At 37.5% G+C, this 17,883-nt stretch overlaps 1 protein-coding gene and 1 pseudogene across 2 annotated transcripts; one reads left to right on the top strand and one right to left on the bottom strand.

Moving 5' to 3' along the window:
- The first annotated feature begins 4,933 nt into the window (after positions 1-4,933).
- Positions 4,934-6,272, top strand: LOC145231965 (zinc finger BED domain-containing protein 5-like; annotated as a pseudogene).
- A 2,898-nt stretch (positions 6,273-9,170) lies between these two features.
- On the bottom strand, positions 9,171-16,312 carry LOC145229745 (ubiquitin-conjugating enzyme E2 R2-like). 2 transcript variants are annotated; one of them, XM_080095082.1, is made up of 5 exons: positions 16,092-16,309; positions 14,710-14,796; positions 10,217-10,314; positions 10,016-10,150; positions 9,171-9,864 (listed from the first exon to the last, which is right to left on the bottom strand). In XM_080095082.1, the coding sequence occupies exons 1-5, from the start codon at positions 16,254-16,256 to the stop codon at positions 9,618-9,620; spliced, it is 732 nt and encodes a 243-aa protein (XP_079951208.1). In that variant the 5' UTR covers positions 16,257-16,309; the 3' UTR covers positions 9,171-9,617. The 2 variants fall into 2 exon arrangements, with proteins under 2 accessions (XP_079951208.1, XP_079951200.1); XM_080095074.1 differs by having other exon boundaries at positions 10,016-10,314; positions 16,092-16,312.
- Between the last annotated feature and the right edge of the window lie 1,571 nt (positions 16,313-17,883).

Raw genomic sequence — 17,883 nt, 5'->3', positions numbered from 1 at the left:
GTAATTTAAAAACCATTTAGATTGGTTAAATCCAACATTTTAAAACAATCTAAGCATTTAAATATTTTATTTCTAACAAAACTATTTCTTTCAAAAATTTGAATGCAAGCAATAAACAGCAGTTTTATATCATGTCTGGTTACATGTCACTTCATGACACACTTACGGCAAAAATGGTAAATTGAATTGGCATTGTAGTCATGTAGTGTCTTACTACTAAATATAACAGACATATTTTTGCACACAGCAACAAAATTTGGCCTTTTTCGCACTTTTTCCAGCCTTATATTCAAATAAAATCCCAGTGAACTATTAAAAAATACACATATGTACAGTATTATTATTATTGACTGCATGCTTGACATTGAAAAAACATGACCTTTAAAGAAATTTAAACACAAAATCTTTTCGTCAAAAAAACTCTCCAAACGTTACAATAGCTCCGTATGTGTTCTTACAACAACTGCTTTTTGAAAAACTCGAATCATACCACTTCGAAATAGAATATATTTCCACAGACACAGACTGAGAATTGCGATCATAACTTCTAACAATAAACAACACAATTCAAGCGTAACCGGTTGCCTAGTAACGTGTTTTGTACACTGATCTCTATAAACACATAGAGATCAGTGGTTTTGTACATTGGTCATTAGTATTACATAAATCTAAAGCGACAGTGTGCAAATACGGAAACTTTAAAGATTCAAGAGTAGCAAATAGAAAAAAATGGCAAAATGTGGTTTTAATGCTACCTAGTTTAGACGTTGCAATAGTTTTACGTTACAATAATATTATTAGCCAAGGAAAATTAGTGGTCACCACTACTTTATTGACAGACATAATAAGCTAAGCCAAAGTGTCAAACCCTACCTAAACAAGCCAAAGTTACTACAGTAAAAAAATGCGGCCCATTTTAAACAAAAATAAATAAACAGAATTCCTATGATTATCGATGTTTTTTAATTTGTGAAATCTTGCGATTACAATTTATCTCAGTGCACAGGCACTGGTTCCGAATTAGGCTAGCCTACATTTTTTCCTGGTATGTGAAACTCAAACATAACTCTTGATGAGTTTACCATTAGTAATGCACCTAAACCTAAAGTTTCGTTTGGCCGAATATGCATTCCGTTTTGCTGACGTGTCGGATTCGACCCGATCGTTTTTGAAAATATGCGGCCAAAACCAAACTTTTTGAGTGTATGAAATTAATGACTAAACTTTAAAAATCGCCAATTATGATAATCAAAAATTAACTTAATGTTGTATTTACAAAAGACGAGCCATGTTTTCTGCAAAATTATGTTTGGTTCAGCTTACATAGGCTGTAATAAAAGTTTTTTGGGGGTGTGTGCTCAGTGGTGGGATTCAAATTTGTTGTCAGTCGGTTCTGTTACAAAAACTCCATTGACAGTAACCAGTAATGCTAACTAGTTCGCTGATCACCACTGGGTTTGCCATAAATGCGCAGGCGCCGAGTTGGCGATGGCGGGGTGGCGCCGACGGCTTGGGCTTTTAAAGCACGGTGGCGGCCACCGTGGATATTTTGGTTAGTTTGTGGCGGTATCGTACGAAATATCGTCAAATCTGAAGAAAATTGGAAACGCCACAAAACGTGACTTAAAACTGTAACCTGTATTGATTATAGTCAGGGTTGCCATCGAAACCAAAAATAAGGACAACCGAAAAATTAATTTTTCTGCGAAATGAAACAAACGTTTTTGAACAAATCTTTGCATTTATACGAGCCATGACATAATATTTGCAATATTTTGGCCAGAAACAATCTGTTCCAGCAACTCGTTGTTCGTAGAAAATAGTAAGTGTATCTTACAACAGGCCGGGTCTAGGTTCACTTCCACTTGTAGCAGGGATTTGACTATGGTAATTGTCGAAAATAAGACAAAATAAGGACTACAGTCAAAAATAAGGACATTTCTTAGAAATGAGGACAATGAACTTTTATAAGACATAGCCTTCAAAATAAGGACAAATCTTAGAAATAAGGACGGTATGGCAACCCTGGTTATAGTGCTTTGTTTATGACGTCAAACACACAATTGTCTGCCAGTGAATGTTTGGCCATTAGTGTGGGCCGGATCAGGCCAGCGAGGTCATTTCATCCGGCCCGCGACCACATTTTTTTGTTTTGCCATATCGTATTGATAACTTTGTAACACTCCAAAATTATTCTACTACCTACGCGCGAACAGTTGCATTTTTGTTAGTTGTTATGCAATGAAGCCTATTGTTTGGTAGTGGAGACGGTCGATTCTCAATTTCACTCTGATTTAAACTTATTTAGTTGCACAAACTGACGCTAAATTAGAATTACTTCCAGCTTTTTGCGGTCCCCGCAAACGTTAGATACGATACTCTTTGTTAATTAAATGATCCTTGTTAATTAACTTTCTGCGTAGGCTTCTGTTTAGTTAAGTTTATTAGGCTAAGCTTACTCCTCTCACTATCCTTGAAACAATAACCAATATATCACGGGTCGCCAACCTTTGCCACTAAAAACTATTCGGACCAATTTCAAACTGTCACAGAAAAAAAAAACTGGGAGCCGCCCCTTTAAAGACCTTTTTAAATTTGAAATGACATTGTAAAAACGTTTTTATATCTCACGACATTCGAATTTTTGTTGTTAGTTAATTCCTTGCATATTAGGTACACAGTTAAAGCAAATGAAACTTCCCACGTTCCAACGTAGCATGGAACGCTGTGTTTAATTTCTTGAGACGCGGATTTTTATTTCTGTATTTAAGGCGTATTGTTAGACAACTAGTAACAAACAGGCAGTGTTACGCGCGCACACACACTGCAAAACGAAACAGTAACCTTGTGCGTTAACCTGCGCGCCGCCAGTTTACCTCTTTACTTTTCATGGTATAGACGCGGTTATAGCTAACTACTAGAATTTTTTTCCGTTTGTACATTAATTTCATAGCATATCTATATTTTTTTCTTAAATTCCTGACTTTTAAGTACATTTTAACATTTCTCCCTGACGCAGATTTAAACACTAAATTCCCTGACATGTCAGTATGGGCATGGCAACCCTATGATAGTATTAGTACCTAGTTTCAAAGGATTACAACGCCCAGCCAGGATAGATCAAAGCTAGTTTGTTACGTCACAGACTAGACTATAAGCGTTAATTGTGCGCAAACAATTGCCTTCTTTTGTACTTCTATCGTAATATACAAGCATTGCTTATCAGTTAATATTAACTATACAACTTGACAGTCGCATCCACATATTTTAAATGGAATTGTAAACAGATCATATCTTGACGCCCCTAAAAAAATCTTGGTAGACGGCGCAAGTTTAGTAAGACGGCGCTAGACCATGTAAACCTATCCGGCCCGCAGTGTAAAAAGTTTGGTGACCCCTGGTGAGTACCAAAGTATATATAAAACCCGTTTTGTTTTATATAGACTTTGGTGTGTACAGTGCAGATGTGTTGTAATAAATAGTTAAACTTAAAGAAACATTTTTTAAACGATGCTAAGCCAATGATAAACGTTACAGCAACGTGTTGCAATTGCGAACTAAACATTATTTCAAACATAACTTTTTTCTGGTTTTTACTAACGTTGCATTCCATGGGAAGTTTGTTTGACTTTGAATTTGAGTTCTTGTGGTTGCACGCATTAGTGACGTCACATAAAGTGACGTCATATTTTATGTCCGCCACCTTGTATTTTTGTAAAACTCGGCGCCTATGCATAGATGAGCTCACTTGCATCAACAACACAAGGTTCACATCGAAATATCCATCAGAATAGGGATTTTAGGTTTGGCCAGATTCGACCATTGGCCGAGTGTTTTAGCCCGGACCTTTTTACACGGGTTCGGTGCATCACCAATTACAATTCCAAACCAGGGCCTAAAATTGGAGCCCGAAACCCGGCCCGAACCCGAATCGTTTTTGAGAAGCCCGTTTTAGGCCCGAAAGTTTGATTGACAGACCTAGCCTAGGCTTTTCATTAAAGCCTCAGTCAGTCAGTCAAGATTGTATTTGCATTGTCACTTTATCATCACAGTTCCATTGTTGATCAGTTAAGTAAACAGCAAGGACACCGAAAAAAACGTGGGTTATCGAATCAAGTGTCCTGTTATTTCAGGGTTTCCCAACCGGTGGTTCGCGTACCACTAGTGGTACGCGACGGCACTCCAGGTGGTACGCGAACACCTTTTGTTTTTTTGCGATTTCCGCATTTTTGCACACAAATCACAAGGGATAACAAAATGTCTGTTACTGAATCCAACGGGTTACGTGTCACTTCTATGTTTGCTCCAACTAACCCATTTAAGGTCCCACCAGTAAGGTAGGCATTGTTAGAAAATAGTATGTCTTTGTTCTAATTATTTTGTGGTAACAATAACAAGCGTAGAGATAATGCGCCTGTAGTTGAATTAGTGTGCTTGAGAGTTGTAGTGTACTGCAGAAAGTGCGTTACAAACGTTTTACCAATTTGATTTCGAAAAATGTCGACGCGAAATATGACACGGGTTATCTAAAATATGGATTCGTAGAAATTGAACACAGAGGCGAGGTTCTCCCGCAGTGCGTGGTTTGCATGAAGACGCTCTCGAATAGTGCCATGAAACCAAGTCTGCTCAAGCGGCATCTTGAAACAAACCATCCTACAAAAAAGGACCAAGATCTTAGCTACTTTCAGCGCCTTGCAGAAAAAGCTAAACAACAACGCATTGATAAAACAGGCGCCGTGTACCAGAGCAGCTCTGGGAATGTAAAATTTGAAAGTTTCCCTCCTGGTTGCCCAAAACATGAAGGCGCATACAATTGCTGAGTCTCTAATTATGCCAGCGGCGAAAATCTTGATTCGAAACGTGATCGGGGTGGAGGCGGAGGCCAAGTTGTCCAGTGTGTCCCTGTCTAATAACATTGTGAAGCGTCGTAGTGAGGAAATGTCGATCGACATTGCCGACCAAGTTGTTGCAGCAGTGAGATCTTCAAAGTATGGGTTTGCAATTCAACTTGACGAATCCACGGATGTCACCAATTGCGCTCAGTTACTGGTACATGTCCGATACACTCAACAAGACAAGGTAAATACCGAATTACGGTTAAGTCAGAACTTGTCAGGCACAACCAAAGGAGTGGATATTTTTAATGTTTTGAACGACTTTTTCAAGCGGAATGAACTAGAGTGGGGGAAGTTGGTTGGCTGCACGAATTGGATTTCAAGCTCATGTAAAAGCTGTGTCGCCAAACGTCATCTTTGTCCATTGTTTTATACACAGATTCGCCCTTTGCGCTAAAGTGCTGACGCCAAATTTGTTAGCCTGTTTAAACCGGGTTGTAAAAATGGTTAATGCAGTGAAAACGTCTGCCTTGAATACTCGATTGTTAAAACTGCTCTGCGAAGATCTGGGCTCTCAACACACTTGTCTCCTTTACTATACGGAGGTGCGTTGGCTTTCCCGAGGCAACGCGACGAGACGCCTTTTCGAACTGAAAGAAGAATTAAACGGTTTTTTCAAACAAAAGGGCCATGAATTTCAAAAAGACTTTGAGGATAAAATGTTTATCGTAAGTTTGGCTTACCTCTCTGATATTTTTGGGGTCATCAACCACCTGAACCTATCAATACAAGGAACTGCCTGCACTGTCACTCAGTTTATTTCAAGGCTACGGGCATTTGTGCGCAAGCTGGAACTTTGGTCAAATAACGTAAAAAACAAGCGCTATGGAATGTTCGAACTACTTAGTAATCTTCCGGGAGGATACAATGGCCAAAGTGATGATGAGATATTATGCCACCTCACGGTACTAAAAGCTGAGCTTACTCATTACTTCCCGGATGTGGATTGCTGTCCCTACATCACTAATCCATTTTCTGTGGACCCAGCCGACCTACCTGTTGGAACTGGGGAGCAAGAGCAGCTCATCGATATTCAGGCTGACGACACTACACAGGCAATGCACAAGGAATATTATCCTACAGTTTTTTGGCTGAATATGGCCTCCTCGTATCCCACATTAGCCGGTCGCGCTATACCCCAGTTACTAATATTCCCCTCTACGTACTGGGAGTGCGAGCAGGGATTCTCTTTAATGATGAATATCAAGCCGAAGAGTCGTAACCGCCTTACTTCCCCCGGCCACGATTTCCTATGTGCAGTAAGCAAAGTTGTGCCCCGCATCGATCGACTTGTAGAAGGCAAACAAATACAGATTGCTCATTAAATTTATCTTTTCTTCATTTTTACTTCTTCGTTACATTTTCATTAGTCGATTCGGGAAATAAAAAAGTTATCTTCTCGAAAATACGTTTCTAAAATCAAGTGGTACGCGGCAACAATGCGTTGCCTTCAAGTGGTACGCGACCACAAAAAGGTTGGGAACCACTGTGTTATTTGAATGTTGGTTGAAATCCGTTTTCTGGGTGATTTCTGCCGTGGGATCGCAACCGACCGCACGAGCCTGGCGGGGTACGTCCGGTTGCATAAGACGGCAGTTGAACCCGCAGGTTCTCAGGGCCAAATGAAACCCGCCTAAACGAAAACACCAGCGCCGTTCCTCGGAACGTTTCCTGTGATCTCGTAGGCAGACCCGGGTGTCCCGAGGACAGTTCATTGCGACGATGAGAATGTTGCCGTCGAGCATCTCCCCTGCGTTTGTAAGATCGATGGTGAGATCTCAAATAGTAGTTCGCTGTGGAAGTTGCTGCACTGTCTTTGGCCCGGATGGCTGATCTAAAAAAAACGAATCCTACGGCAGTATTTTGTTCTTTTGTGTGTGACTAATCTAGTTAACTGGTATGATATAAAAATGTGAAAAAAACACAATAAAACACACACTGAGATAAGACTATGGAAGCAAAAAAAGAAAAAGTGAAAACAAGGGTAATTTGCAATGAGGAAAAACTGTATTTTATATAGGCTATCCTGAAACGAGCGAGTGCACGAACGTGTTGTACTTATTAAGGGGTCGCATTGTTTTAATACGAGAAAAGACTAAGACAACAAATGCGAGACATTTCGTCTTAAACAATGTGTTTAATGGTTGTTTGACATTAGGTCAGGTCCAGCAACTGCCTACTTAGCTCAATTTATTCAAAAAAATATTGACACAGCGTGTAAAGTCAGGCCCGAATCAAGCCCGTTTTTTGAAAAAAACTTAAGCAGGAACACGGCCCAAACCCGAAACCCGTCCCGACTTAGGCTACAACTCTGACGTGCGCTGGTAACGGGAGAGAAGTTCCTGTCCGAAGGAAAATGGCTTTACCCATCACATGCGACGTGAAACGCTTTATTTTCATACGTGATTTTTTTTTAAACAGTCTATTATTTGAATTAATTTCATCATATATGATAATTATAATAAAACCCTTAAAATGCTCTGTGTAAGCAATTACCCCGTACGATGGAGGCTTGTGATTGACAGTGGGTCAATGTCGATCGAAGCGAGCATAAAAGATGAAAAATTATTGTTGCAATGTTACAATTATACGTACAGTAATGGAAGACGATTTAGTCTCAACAATTGTTGGTGTCGTGATGTATGCAAGGTTCAGTTCGCCGAATAATATTTTTACCAACGGATCGTTTTTTTACCGACTAATTTGTAAGATTTGGGTAGGCTAAATCGGAAACTTGTAAACTTTCAAGTAAAAGTAATTCACGCGACAAATACTGATCTATGTTGGTTTCACAAACGATTAAGTTCGGTGCGGATTCATTTGTTGTTTGTGTCAGTTTTTCGTGCATAACGAAACAAATTCAAACAATCAATAATCAATATGTAACCAAGTAGGTTTATATCCCACCGCAGGCTAGATTTTTCTAGCCTACGCCTTGTAATATGGTGAATGCTTGGTGACCGGCTGATTCGGTATAACACCTTGAATAAGGCTGACGTACTATGATTTCGCGTAGTAAAATCTTTGCGACAATTACAGGTTAATGAAAACTTGCTCAGTGGCATTGAAAATGTGGTTAGTGGCAACTGATATAGTACAATACAGGTCCACAAACTTCATCTTCTGTTGTCCTCATACCCGAATAAAATTTAACACTTACCAAACATTAAATATTTTCGTTTGCAAGTAAGGAATTCATTTTGTTAGTAATCTCTGAAATATCGGATTGAAGTACTTTTGATGGAAAATATCGGGTACTGGTTTGTATCTGAACAACACTAGTATCAACCGGAAAAGTCCGACCAGACAGTTTATTTCAGGGAGTCGAACCGGAACTGAACCCGCGAACCGGTTTGAGCGGTTAATTTCATTAAACCCGAACCGAACCCGAACCGCTAATTACGATTATCTAAAAACCCGAACCGGAGTTGAACCCCATATTTTGTTTTGCGTTGGACCCGAACCGGAACCGCACCAGTAAAAAAGGCAGTCTATTTTATGTATGGTGATTATTTTCAAAACGGCGCACTGAAGAATACACGAGATAGCACTTAGAGGGCGTGTCAAAAATAACAGTGCACGGACAAAATTCTTTTAGGGTTTGATAAGGCCAGGTACATGATAGGTAGAATTAAATGAAAACGAATAAAAGTTTAAACCGGTTCAAAAACCGCAAACCGGTTCGGACACGATAATTTCCCCGAACCGGAACAAAACCCGAACCCGAAAATCAACATTTTTAAAAACCTGAACCGAACCCGAACCCTTAAAAACAAAAACCAAGTGAACCCGAACCGAACCTGAACCCATATGACAAGCGGTTCGACTCCCTGGTTTATTTAACTTCACAGACATCACTAAGAATTGGGTTAAGAAGTGCATGTGCTTACGCAGGCGTACCTGCATCAGACCTACAGCATTGTTGGTGTTTTTCCCAGACCCTAAAGCCGACTTTGGCCCTGCCAGGTTTAACGCGATATATTCTTATGTTGGTGTATTCTACACCTGTAGTTAAAGCAACCATAATGAAGTCACGTTGTCGCTTATAGCAAGTTACATGGAAAAATAATATTTCAGAGCCTTTTTGTCTTTCCATAACGTTATAAATAGTGACTAGACCACACATAAAAGTAATTGTTCCCTGTTTGTCAAAACGTTTGCTAACGAAAAGTCAGTTAAACGAATTAGTCTGTTTTAGAGTAGCTTTTCTGCACTGCAATTTTTCACCAAGCTAATTATTAAATGAACAGTTAAAGTAAAGGAAGTGCATAATTTCCACAAAATTGATTCAATTTACACTGCTTTCATCATCAATTGAAAATTCATTAAACAAACAGAACAATTCCAGAAGTATATGTAGTTTATCACACAATAGCAACAAGTATGTGTGGCATGGATAAAACACTGAGTACTCTTGAGAGTTTTCATTAAACTTAGCAAATATAATTTTACTAACATGCAAAGGTTGTTACATGCTAAGTTTTGAATTTTGCGCTCCAGGTTGTAAAAAACACATGCCAATAAAAACAAGAAGAGTGTCAAAACTGATGTCTTGGTAACAGAAGCATGTTTTATGTGTAAAGCAATAAAACATTTTTACTTTTTTTGCAAGTTAAGTATAAAAGAAGCAACATCTGGAAGATACGTTACATTTCATGTGTACAAGAGGGCAATCAAGAGAATGCCCATAAAATAAGAGAAAACATATTGCAATGTAAGTTAAACTTCATCATGTGCTCCGCTGTCATCATCGCCATAATCTTCATTGTCATCATCATCATCATCTTCATATTCTTCATTTAAACCATAATCATTATCATCATCTTCAAAAAATATGTCTGTAATGTCATTGGAGGCATTCGAGTCCTTGCTTGGAAGTCTTGTCTTAATACAATATTCTGATACAGTTGTGGGAACTACAACGCCATCTTTTTCTGCATCTTTTCTTGAATCTTCAACTTGTTTTCTGCATTTATTAGACAACTTGATAACATAGTTAGTTACACAATAACATTTGCTTGTGAAATACATTGTGCAAAAACACTAAACTGACATAGTTTATCACAGGGAAGTGAACATTATTTTGCAGTGTAAGTGTAACCAGCTTTAAGCATTACCGAATAATTTTTTCATACTCCTTATCAGTTCCACGAGATTCTTTCCACCTTCTGTACATTACTGATGCATCTACATTAGCAGGGGAATATGTGTTTGGCTCGTTCAAAAGGGAAATTACACTCAGAAGAATTGTACTGAAACAAACAAAAACTTCAAAATGTTTTTCAGTGCGGTTTATCAGATGGTAGTTTGCAACCCACCGAACGCTCTGTGTTGGGTTCCATCTTTCTGATGGCAACTCACCACTTTGAGGGTCATTTATAGGGGAATGAAGTATTGATATGCAGACCTCGCCATTCTGCAACATAAATATTTAACACTGTCCAATACATGTAGGGTAACATTTAAGTTCACACAATCCCTTACACCCAAGAGGCTTTTTTTGTTTTCAAATAAGGACTGTTTTAAAAAAGAACTTGACTAATGGACTGTTTAAATTATGTGACATCAAAGTAAAACAAAACAGTATGCAGCGAAATTGGTAACCTACTGTTCATTGCCATAATATATTTTTTTCATAAAAAGTTACAAAACCAGAAGGGTGGCTTAGCACATTTTGTTGTTGCATTTACACTATAACCTATTTTAAAACATTAATATATTTCCTATGCTTATTTTGTATTGGGTCCCATATTAGCCATCGTCTATTATAACCTTAGTCGTTTCTGCAGGCAGAAACTCATGGGTCCCCAGACATGCAAAGTTGAAAATAATGCATTTCAAGAGATAACCATGAGAAAGTCGGGTGTTGTAAGGTAAATCACAGAGATCGACACTTGGCTTAAATAATAATACTATGTAGAGCAGGGGTATCAAACTCGCGGGGTTCGGGGGCCACATTGCAGTTTGAAAATTATGCCGAGGGCCGCATGTGATTTTTAATCAAGTTTTATACATTTAAACAACCCTTTTGCTACGACGGCCGCATTGCAGATCCTTATTTCACCAACAGGCGCCAATTACATGCTGGTTTTGGTTTTCAAATTACAGATGTAAAGAAATACGTTTATAAATACCATCTATTGACGCCCCCAAAGCCCAGATTAATTTCCAACTTGATGCAGAGATTGAGCTGCACAGCATAAAGATCAGTTTTAACTGTTTATTACGTCATAATCTATATTGTGATGCATTGGTGCCTGTTTTTTTTTCCGCATTGTTCGCACACAATAGGCCTACAAAAAGTCTGACCCATATGGCTGCTAGGCTAGTAATACTCTTTTCAGTAACACAAAATTACGGCCGGCAGTACATTATTAACACGGCCGGCAGTACATTATTTTAATGAACATATGTTTACGGCCGTACAGACTCGTTTCTGCGGCCGCATGTGGCCGTACGGTTTTAGGAACGGTTTAATTACTATCGTTTCTATTCATAAGATATGAATTATTATTTACAAATTAAATTTCTGTAAATGTTTGTTTAAATAATAGCTTTCACTTTGAAAAGTAAGAAAAATTCATTATAATTACATAAAAACCTGACAAAAAACTACAATTGTTGTTGAGTGTTCGTGGGCCACATTGGAGGGCTTCGTGGGCTGCATGCGGCCGGGCCGCCAGTTTGACACCCTTGATGTAGAGTACAAACTATATAAATTTAGATTCACCCCAGATATTGTTTGAAGTATGTCCTATTTACAGTTCTTTTTCAAAGAAAGAAATGGACACCTATAAATAGCAAATTCTACAAGCTGTCAAATTTTCATTTAATTTGAACATTGGTAAAAGGGTTTTAGCGCTGTTTTGTTTTTAGATACTGACGATGCCTATTACTTAGGCGAAATATATATGTCTAATAAAACGGTGGACGACTTCAGACTTGTCAAAGTTTTCAGTCTGTTATTATATGCGACTGTTGTCTCCATCTGTCGTACTGAGTCTCTGGTGACTCGTGATTTATAATATATATACTACACTCGTACACGGTATCGAAATATTTTGTCTCAGTTTTCGATACCAACGTGCGAGTACCGAAGGCCGATTTACACCATAAGAATACGGGCAACTTTACGCCAATATTTGCTTCGGACAGCACAAAATCGGGAAAAAGTTCCGCCAGGTTACGTATATTTTTTTCGCTGTCATGGGTGATAACATTTTTCGGTATGTGTGTGTGCAAGCCTGTACCCCGACCATGGTAGATAAATTAGCCAGTGATATACAACTAAGTACAACACTACACTTAAGTACTCGGTATCAAAGGTATATACATGTGGTACTCGTACTCGGTATCGGTACTCGCTTCAAAACCTGGTATCGTCCCATCACTAGCTAGTTGTATAAATGTTGGGTCACAAGGTAAAACACATCAACCAAAACCTACAAATAGCATAGTCCACATGCTACCCAAATTTTAGCCAATCCCGACACTGTTTAATAACTCACCCATTTTAGGGGGCTAGTGGGGTGAAATTGGGGCTACAAGGTTAAACACAACAATCAGCTCCTATGAATGGTAAATTCTCCAAGTTGTCTAAATTTCAGCCAATTCTGACATTGTTTAAAAAACTGACCCATTTTAGGGGGCTAGTAGGGTAACTAATGGGGTCTGACACACAAACTAAAAAAAATATGAAACCTCAATGACTCAATCAATAGTACTGCAAAATTTCAGCCCCCTAACTGCCATGGCGCAAAAACGTCCACCAAGCAACCCACAAAGTCACAAACGAGTAACATACAACTGGTTGACCTTGTAACACTATTGCACCACAGAAATCTTTCGTTTGTGGTGCCCAGTAACATACAATACATTTTAAACTTTGGGGGCTTGTGGGGTAAATGTTAGGGCTACAGGGTTAAACACAACAATCGACACCTATAAATGGCATACTCTACAAGCTATCCAAATCTCAGCCAATTTTGACACTGTTTACAAACTCACCCATTTTAGGGGGCTAGCGGGTAAATACTAGGGTTATCTGGACAAACAAAGTGGGATGTACATCTACATAACTATATCTACCATCTGTGTAAATTTCACCTAAATTCATCAAACATTTGATGGAAAAACGAGTCGGACAAACTTTGGGAAGAAAAAAAGAAATAAAAAAACACAATTTGAGTAAAATCAATATGTGTCACCTTCAGGGAAGGGGACCCATAAATAGCATTTGTTGAATTTGAATGATAAAACTAGAAGAGTGGCTTTCTGATATACTTCCATTTTATATATTCTATATGATATTTACCAATTTACTATACACATCATTTGATCTACACGTATGATTGTTTTTGTAAACAAAAACAAATGGGTCCCCAGATGCGTGTTTGTGCGGATTTACAGTAAACAAATGTTGCGGTGATTTTTAGAATCTTAAGGACAAATTTTTAGAAAGCATTAAACCAACAATAAAAAAATTGTTTGTATTCTTTTTGCACTATTATTGTCATATAATTACAAAAACATTAAAAAAAAACGTAACAAATACTTTAATTTAATCTCTTGCTTTGACCCAGATATTGTCGTCCAAGGTCAGGTTTTGAACACAATTTTTTTAGAAAGCTGTAACAGTTGTGTTACAGACACTTTAAATTAAAAAGCAATTTGCTATAAGTGTATACATAACAAATTGTTTTTCATTTAACTTTGTTTCCCAAAATGAGTACCATTGACCTGTAGTAACCTCTCAGGGTGCACACGCCAAACGACTGTTTGACCTTTTGACACGGTTTTCAATAGCACGCCGTCCTGAGTGTTCAACAATACCGTTAAGCGTAATTTTTACATGCCTTGAGCATTGACTCCTAAATAGATTGTCATAAAAAAAACGCTACCTTATGACAAAAGAAAGTTCTGAACAGTGTGAAACGACGTCTCGTAAAACGTCTGTCCGACGTCAAGCTGAGCCCTCCCGCTATCATAAACCAGTGAGTTACTCTCTTGGTACTTGTCTACAGTGTCTTTCTTGACCAAACGAGCGTTAGACACATTTACGTTTCGGGGGCCTGTGGGTGAACCGCTGGGTAATTCGGGGTCAAACTTCTAGAGGATCAAGTTCAGATTGATAACTAACATATGTCCAAATTTAAATAAATTTGAAGCACTCCTTCTTTACCAAACGAGCGTTACAAACCAGCGTTAAAAATTGTACGTTTCGGGGGCCTGTGGGTGAATCGCTGGGTGATTCGGGGTTAAACTTCTGGAGGATCAAGTTTGGATTAATAAGTAACATATGTCCAAATTTGAATAAATTTGAAGCACTTTTTCTTTACCACATGAGCATTACAAACCAGCGTTAAAAATTTTACGTTTCGGGGGCCTTTGGGTGAACCGAGGGATAAAACGGGGTCAAAATTCACATGAACCATCTTTAGACCAATATCTATAATGTGTGTAAATTTGAAAAAGTTTGAACCATTCTTTCTTGACCAAAACGTGGGAACAAATCTGCGTTAGAAAGAAAAAAAGAAAAAAAAAATACGGACAAAAACAATATGTGTCCCCTTCAGGGAAGGGGACCCATAATTAAACCACAGTACATAACTCCTGTGTCATGTACTTTTGAAAGTATAGTTGTTTCATTAATTTATATGTTTTGTGACCCAGTGTTTCAATTTGGTCCAGAACCAGAAAAAAAGCTGACAAACATTATGTTAATATGGATCCCCTTCAAAGGTAGGGAAATTTTGATAAATAGACAATAAATAAAAACAATACCTGCACCTTTTAAAGAGGGCCACCTTACCTCATATATATTTGAATGAAACATCTTAGTAAGAAACCGAAATGTGGGAGGGGAATATGGATAGTCATTAGGAAATTTCATGATGGCCTGAAAAAAGATATAAGCAGCAACTGCACATAAATCCTTTTAAACATAGTGAATCATGAATAAAATTAGAACTGATTTTACTGTTGTTGTGTTTTCAGATCCCTATTATGCAACTGTTGCACACTGTTGACAAATGTTGATGAATTACACTTCCCCTGACGAAATAGGTTGCGATGATGCTCATCTATTGAAACAGGGATTCTTAAAGACACTGACGATGCTTTTATAGTGAAATATATTTGTCTCAAATACAAAACGTAACAAGTTTTAAACTGGAAATAAATGTTTCCAAACTTGCAGCTGTTCAAAGTTATTTTAAAGGGCAAATATAGAGAATGATGAGGGGGGTGCATTTTTGAAAGATAAACAACAATCAACACATCAAAATGGCATATTTTATAAACTGTCCAAATTCCAGCTACCTTAATTACTAAGTTTACCCATTTTAAAGGTTAGTAGAACTAACACCTATAATGTTGTATTCTTTAAAGTGTCAAAACTTTGTCTTGGACATTGGTCTTAAAAATTTACCCATTTTAGGGTGCCCATGAAGAATACAGAGAAGCTACAGGAAGAAAAGCAACAATCGCCACCTGAAAACTACATTTAATATTCCACGAACTTCTTACAAATTTCACTTCAGACTTGTTTAGAAATTTTACCAATTTTAGGGGTTAGTGGGGTAAACAATGGGGCTACAAAGTACAACACAAAAATGACACTGTCTTTAATTTTATGACAAGGTCTATTTTTGCTGTGTGATTATGGTCCCATTCCTGTGGAAGCAGATGTTACAGCTCGGTGCCCACAAAATAATGTTTAGGTAAATTTAGGAGAAGGGAAATTAGAAAGAAGTCTGTTGTTAACACATGTAGAAAGAGTAAGAAAAAAAGCCAGATCCATGAAACCATCATAAAAAACACATTGCTAACAGATTTATCCGTATTATAAACGAAGTTATTTCATAAATACTCTTTGTTGTGGCACATAAAATTTTCAGAAAATCTGCTTAGTTTATTTTAAGTAGCAAGCTTTAGATGTGTGGTAACCTGTGTGGTGCTCGACACAATTACTCGTTGTTTTACAGAACTTGTAATTTTTGCCCACCAAAATGATAGGGCTTCATAACTTAATATCTGATGGTTGTTGGTGATGTTAAATTTAGTGGACGAAACATATGTCTGTAAGCTTTGGATTCGTATTTAATATGTTTGGTATGAGGTAAATATTTTGTTTTTAATTCTACATGTTCAGTTTGTTTGTATGCATTATGAAGTAAGTGCTATTTTGCTTACCCTGAAATATCCTCCAGCATAAAGTGTGTCTGGTGGGCCATACAATGCAACTTTCCATTGAAAAATATCGCTGTCATCAACCAGTGCAATTGTAAACCCTTCCACAGGCTGTTGTTGCAGCTTTTTAAATTCACTTTGTAAAATTTTATTTGCACTACTAGTCATGGTTCTAAAACACAAGCACCTACCAGTTACCTGATCAAAAGAGTTTCTTTTTCTATGCATTGCCATTCAAAAACATTGTTTTATGATTATGACATACTGTTTACTTCATTTAATACCATGTTTGCTAACACAAGCATCTGTTGGGTTAACACGCATACAAAGTTTTTACTTTTATAATATGTAACAGCATTTAGTGGCAAAGTTTTTTATGGGTTAAATTAGTGGTTCTCCAATCTCCATATTTTCAATTATATTTTCTTAGCGAATCTTGAAAACTTGAATAGAAAACAAAAACTTACAGTAACAAACAACAGCTTTTTCCCATTTTTCACAACAAGGTACAGAATAGAAGCTAGTTTTGCAAAATTACGTATATTAATAATCCAAAGGCTGTGTGAGATCACCAACAAAACAAACCCCAGGATTGTACGAAAACAATATCATTTTTTTGTTACTTGTAATAGAATTAAGGGCATTGTTCAGCAATGAAGACAGTCCTTACATTCTATCTTGGTTGAAAGATAATTTGCTTTGTAAAATGGCACAAAAATTTTTATTAACAGTTATTATAGCTATTCAACTTACTTTCGCAAAAATGTTTTAACTTTTAACAACCAATAGTACTTTTGTTACCATATCACAGAATCTGATGTAGGATTACTTCTCGAGAAATCAAAAATAAAAACGAGTCTCGATTCTTGAGAAATAAATGAGAATTTCTCTCATCAAAATTTTTGAGAAAAATTACATCACGTATCATAAACAAAAGGTAAATGCACCACCACTTATTACGTGTATTTTCGTTTCAACTCGGCCCTAGACCGCACTAGGCACATTACTTTCTTCCTTTGCTCCCGCAACAGCGATTTTTAACATGCGTTGTCGCTAAACTTTTACCTTTTCCAAGCAGTAGTCGCGCTAAGTTGTGTCATATCTATACACTGACCTAAAAAAGCTTCGTTTTTGCTGGTTTCCTAGTGATTCACTTCTCGCGATCGCCACTAGAAGCGAAAAAGCGTACAAAAGTTTTTTTTGTTTGTTTTTGTTAGAAAATCTGCTTAAATAAAAATTTTGATACTCTTGAGAAATGAATTTTTTATTTCTCGTTTCTCGCGAAACGAAAAAGTCAATAGACGAACCCTATCATGATGCAATTTCAATACTATAGGTTTTATCACTTTCACCTCTATCACAAGGTATTCAAAACTTTTTTGACTGTGTTTCACGGCTTAGTTGTGCAATAGGCGTCAAAAATGTCTAATTCAATCTCCACCACAAAACACACACATACATACACAACACTTACTAGCAAAACGGCGACAACGCGAACAAACTAAACACAATTTTATAACAGTAAAAACATTTAATAAAAGGTCAGAAAAAACAAACATTTTCAGGCTGATCACGCAATACAACCACTGGACAAAAGAAAAAACACATCCACAAACAACCTCAATCCCACAAACCATATTTCAGAGTTCAGAGTGACTGTGATGGGAAAACCAGCAACAAAGGCTACAAAAAGTACTTTGAAGCATACCGTTGCGTCCTGGTTTTGGTTGTTGAAGAAAAAAGTGAGTGCTCGCAAAACCATGTTGTTTCCATGATTTTAATACTCTGCTTTGTT

The sequence above is a fragment of the Phallusia mammillata genome, chromosome 1 (genome assembly GCF_965637545.1).
Source record: "Phallusia mammillata chromosome 1, kaPhaMamm4.hap1.1, whole genome shotgun sequence".
NCBI lineage: Eukaryota > Metazoa > Chordata > Ascidiacea > Phlebobranchia > Ascidiidae > Phallusia > Phallusia mammillata.
Note: the sequence above shows the minus strand (reverse complement) of the source record. Positions and strands in the feature narration are given on the sequence as shown.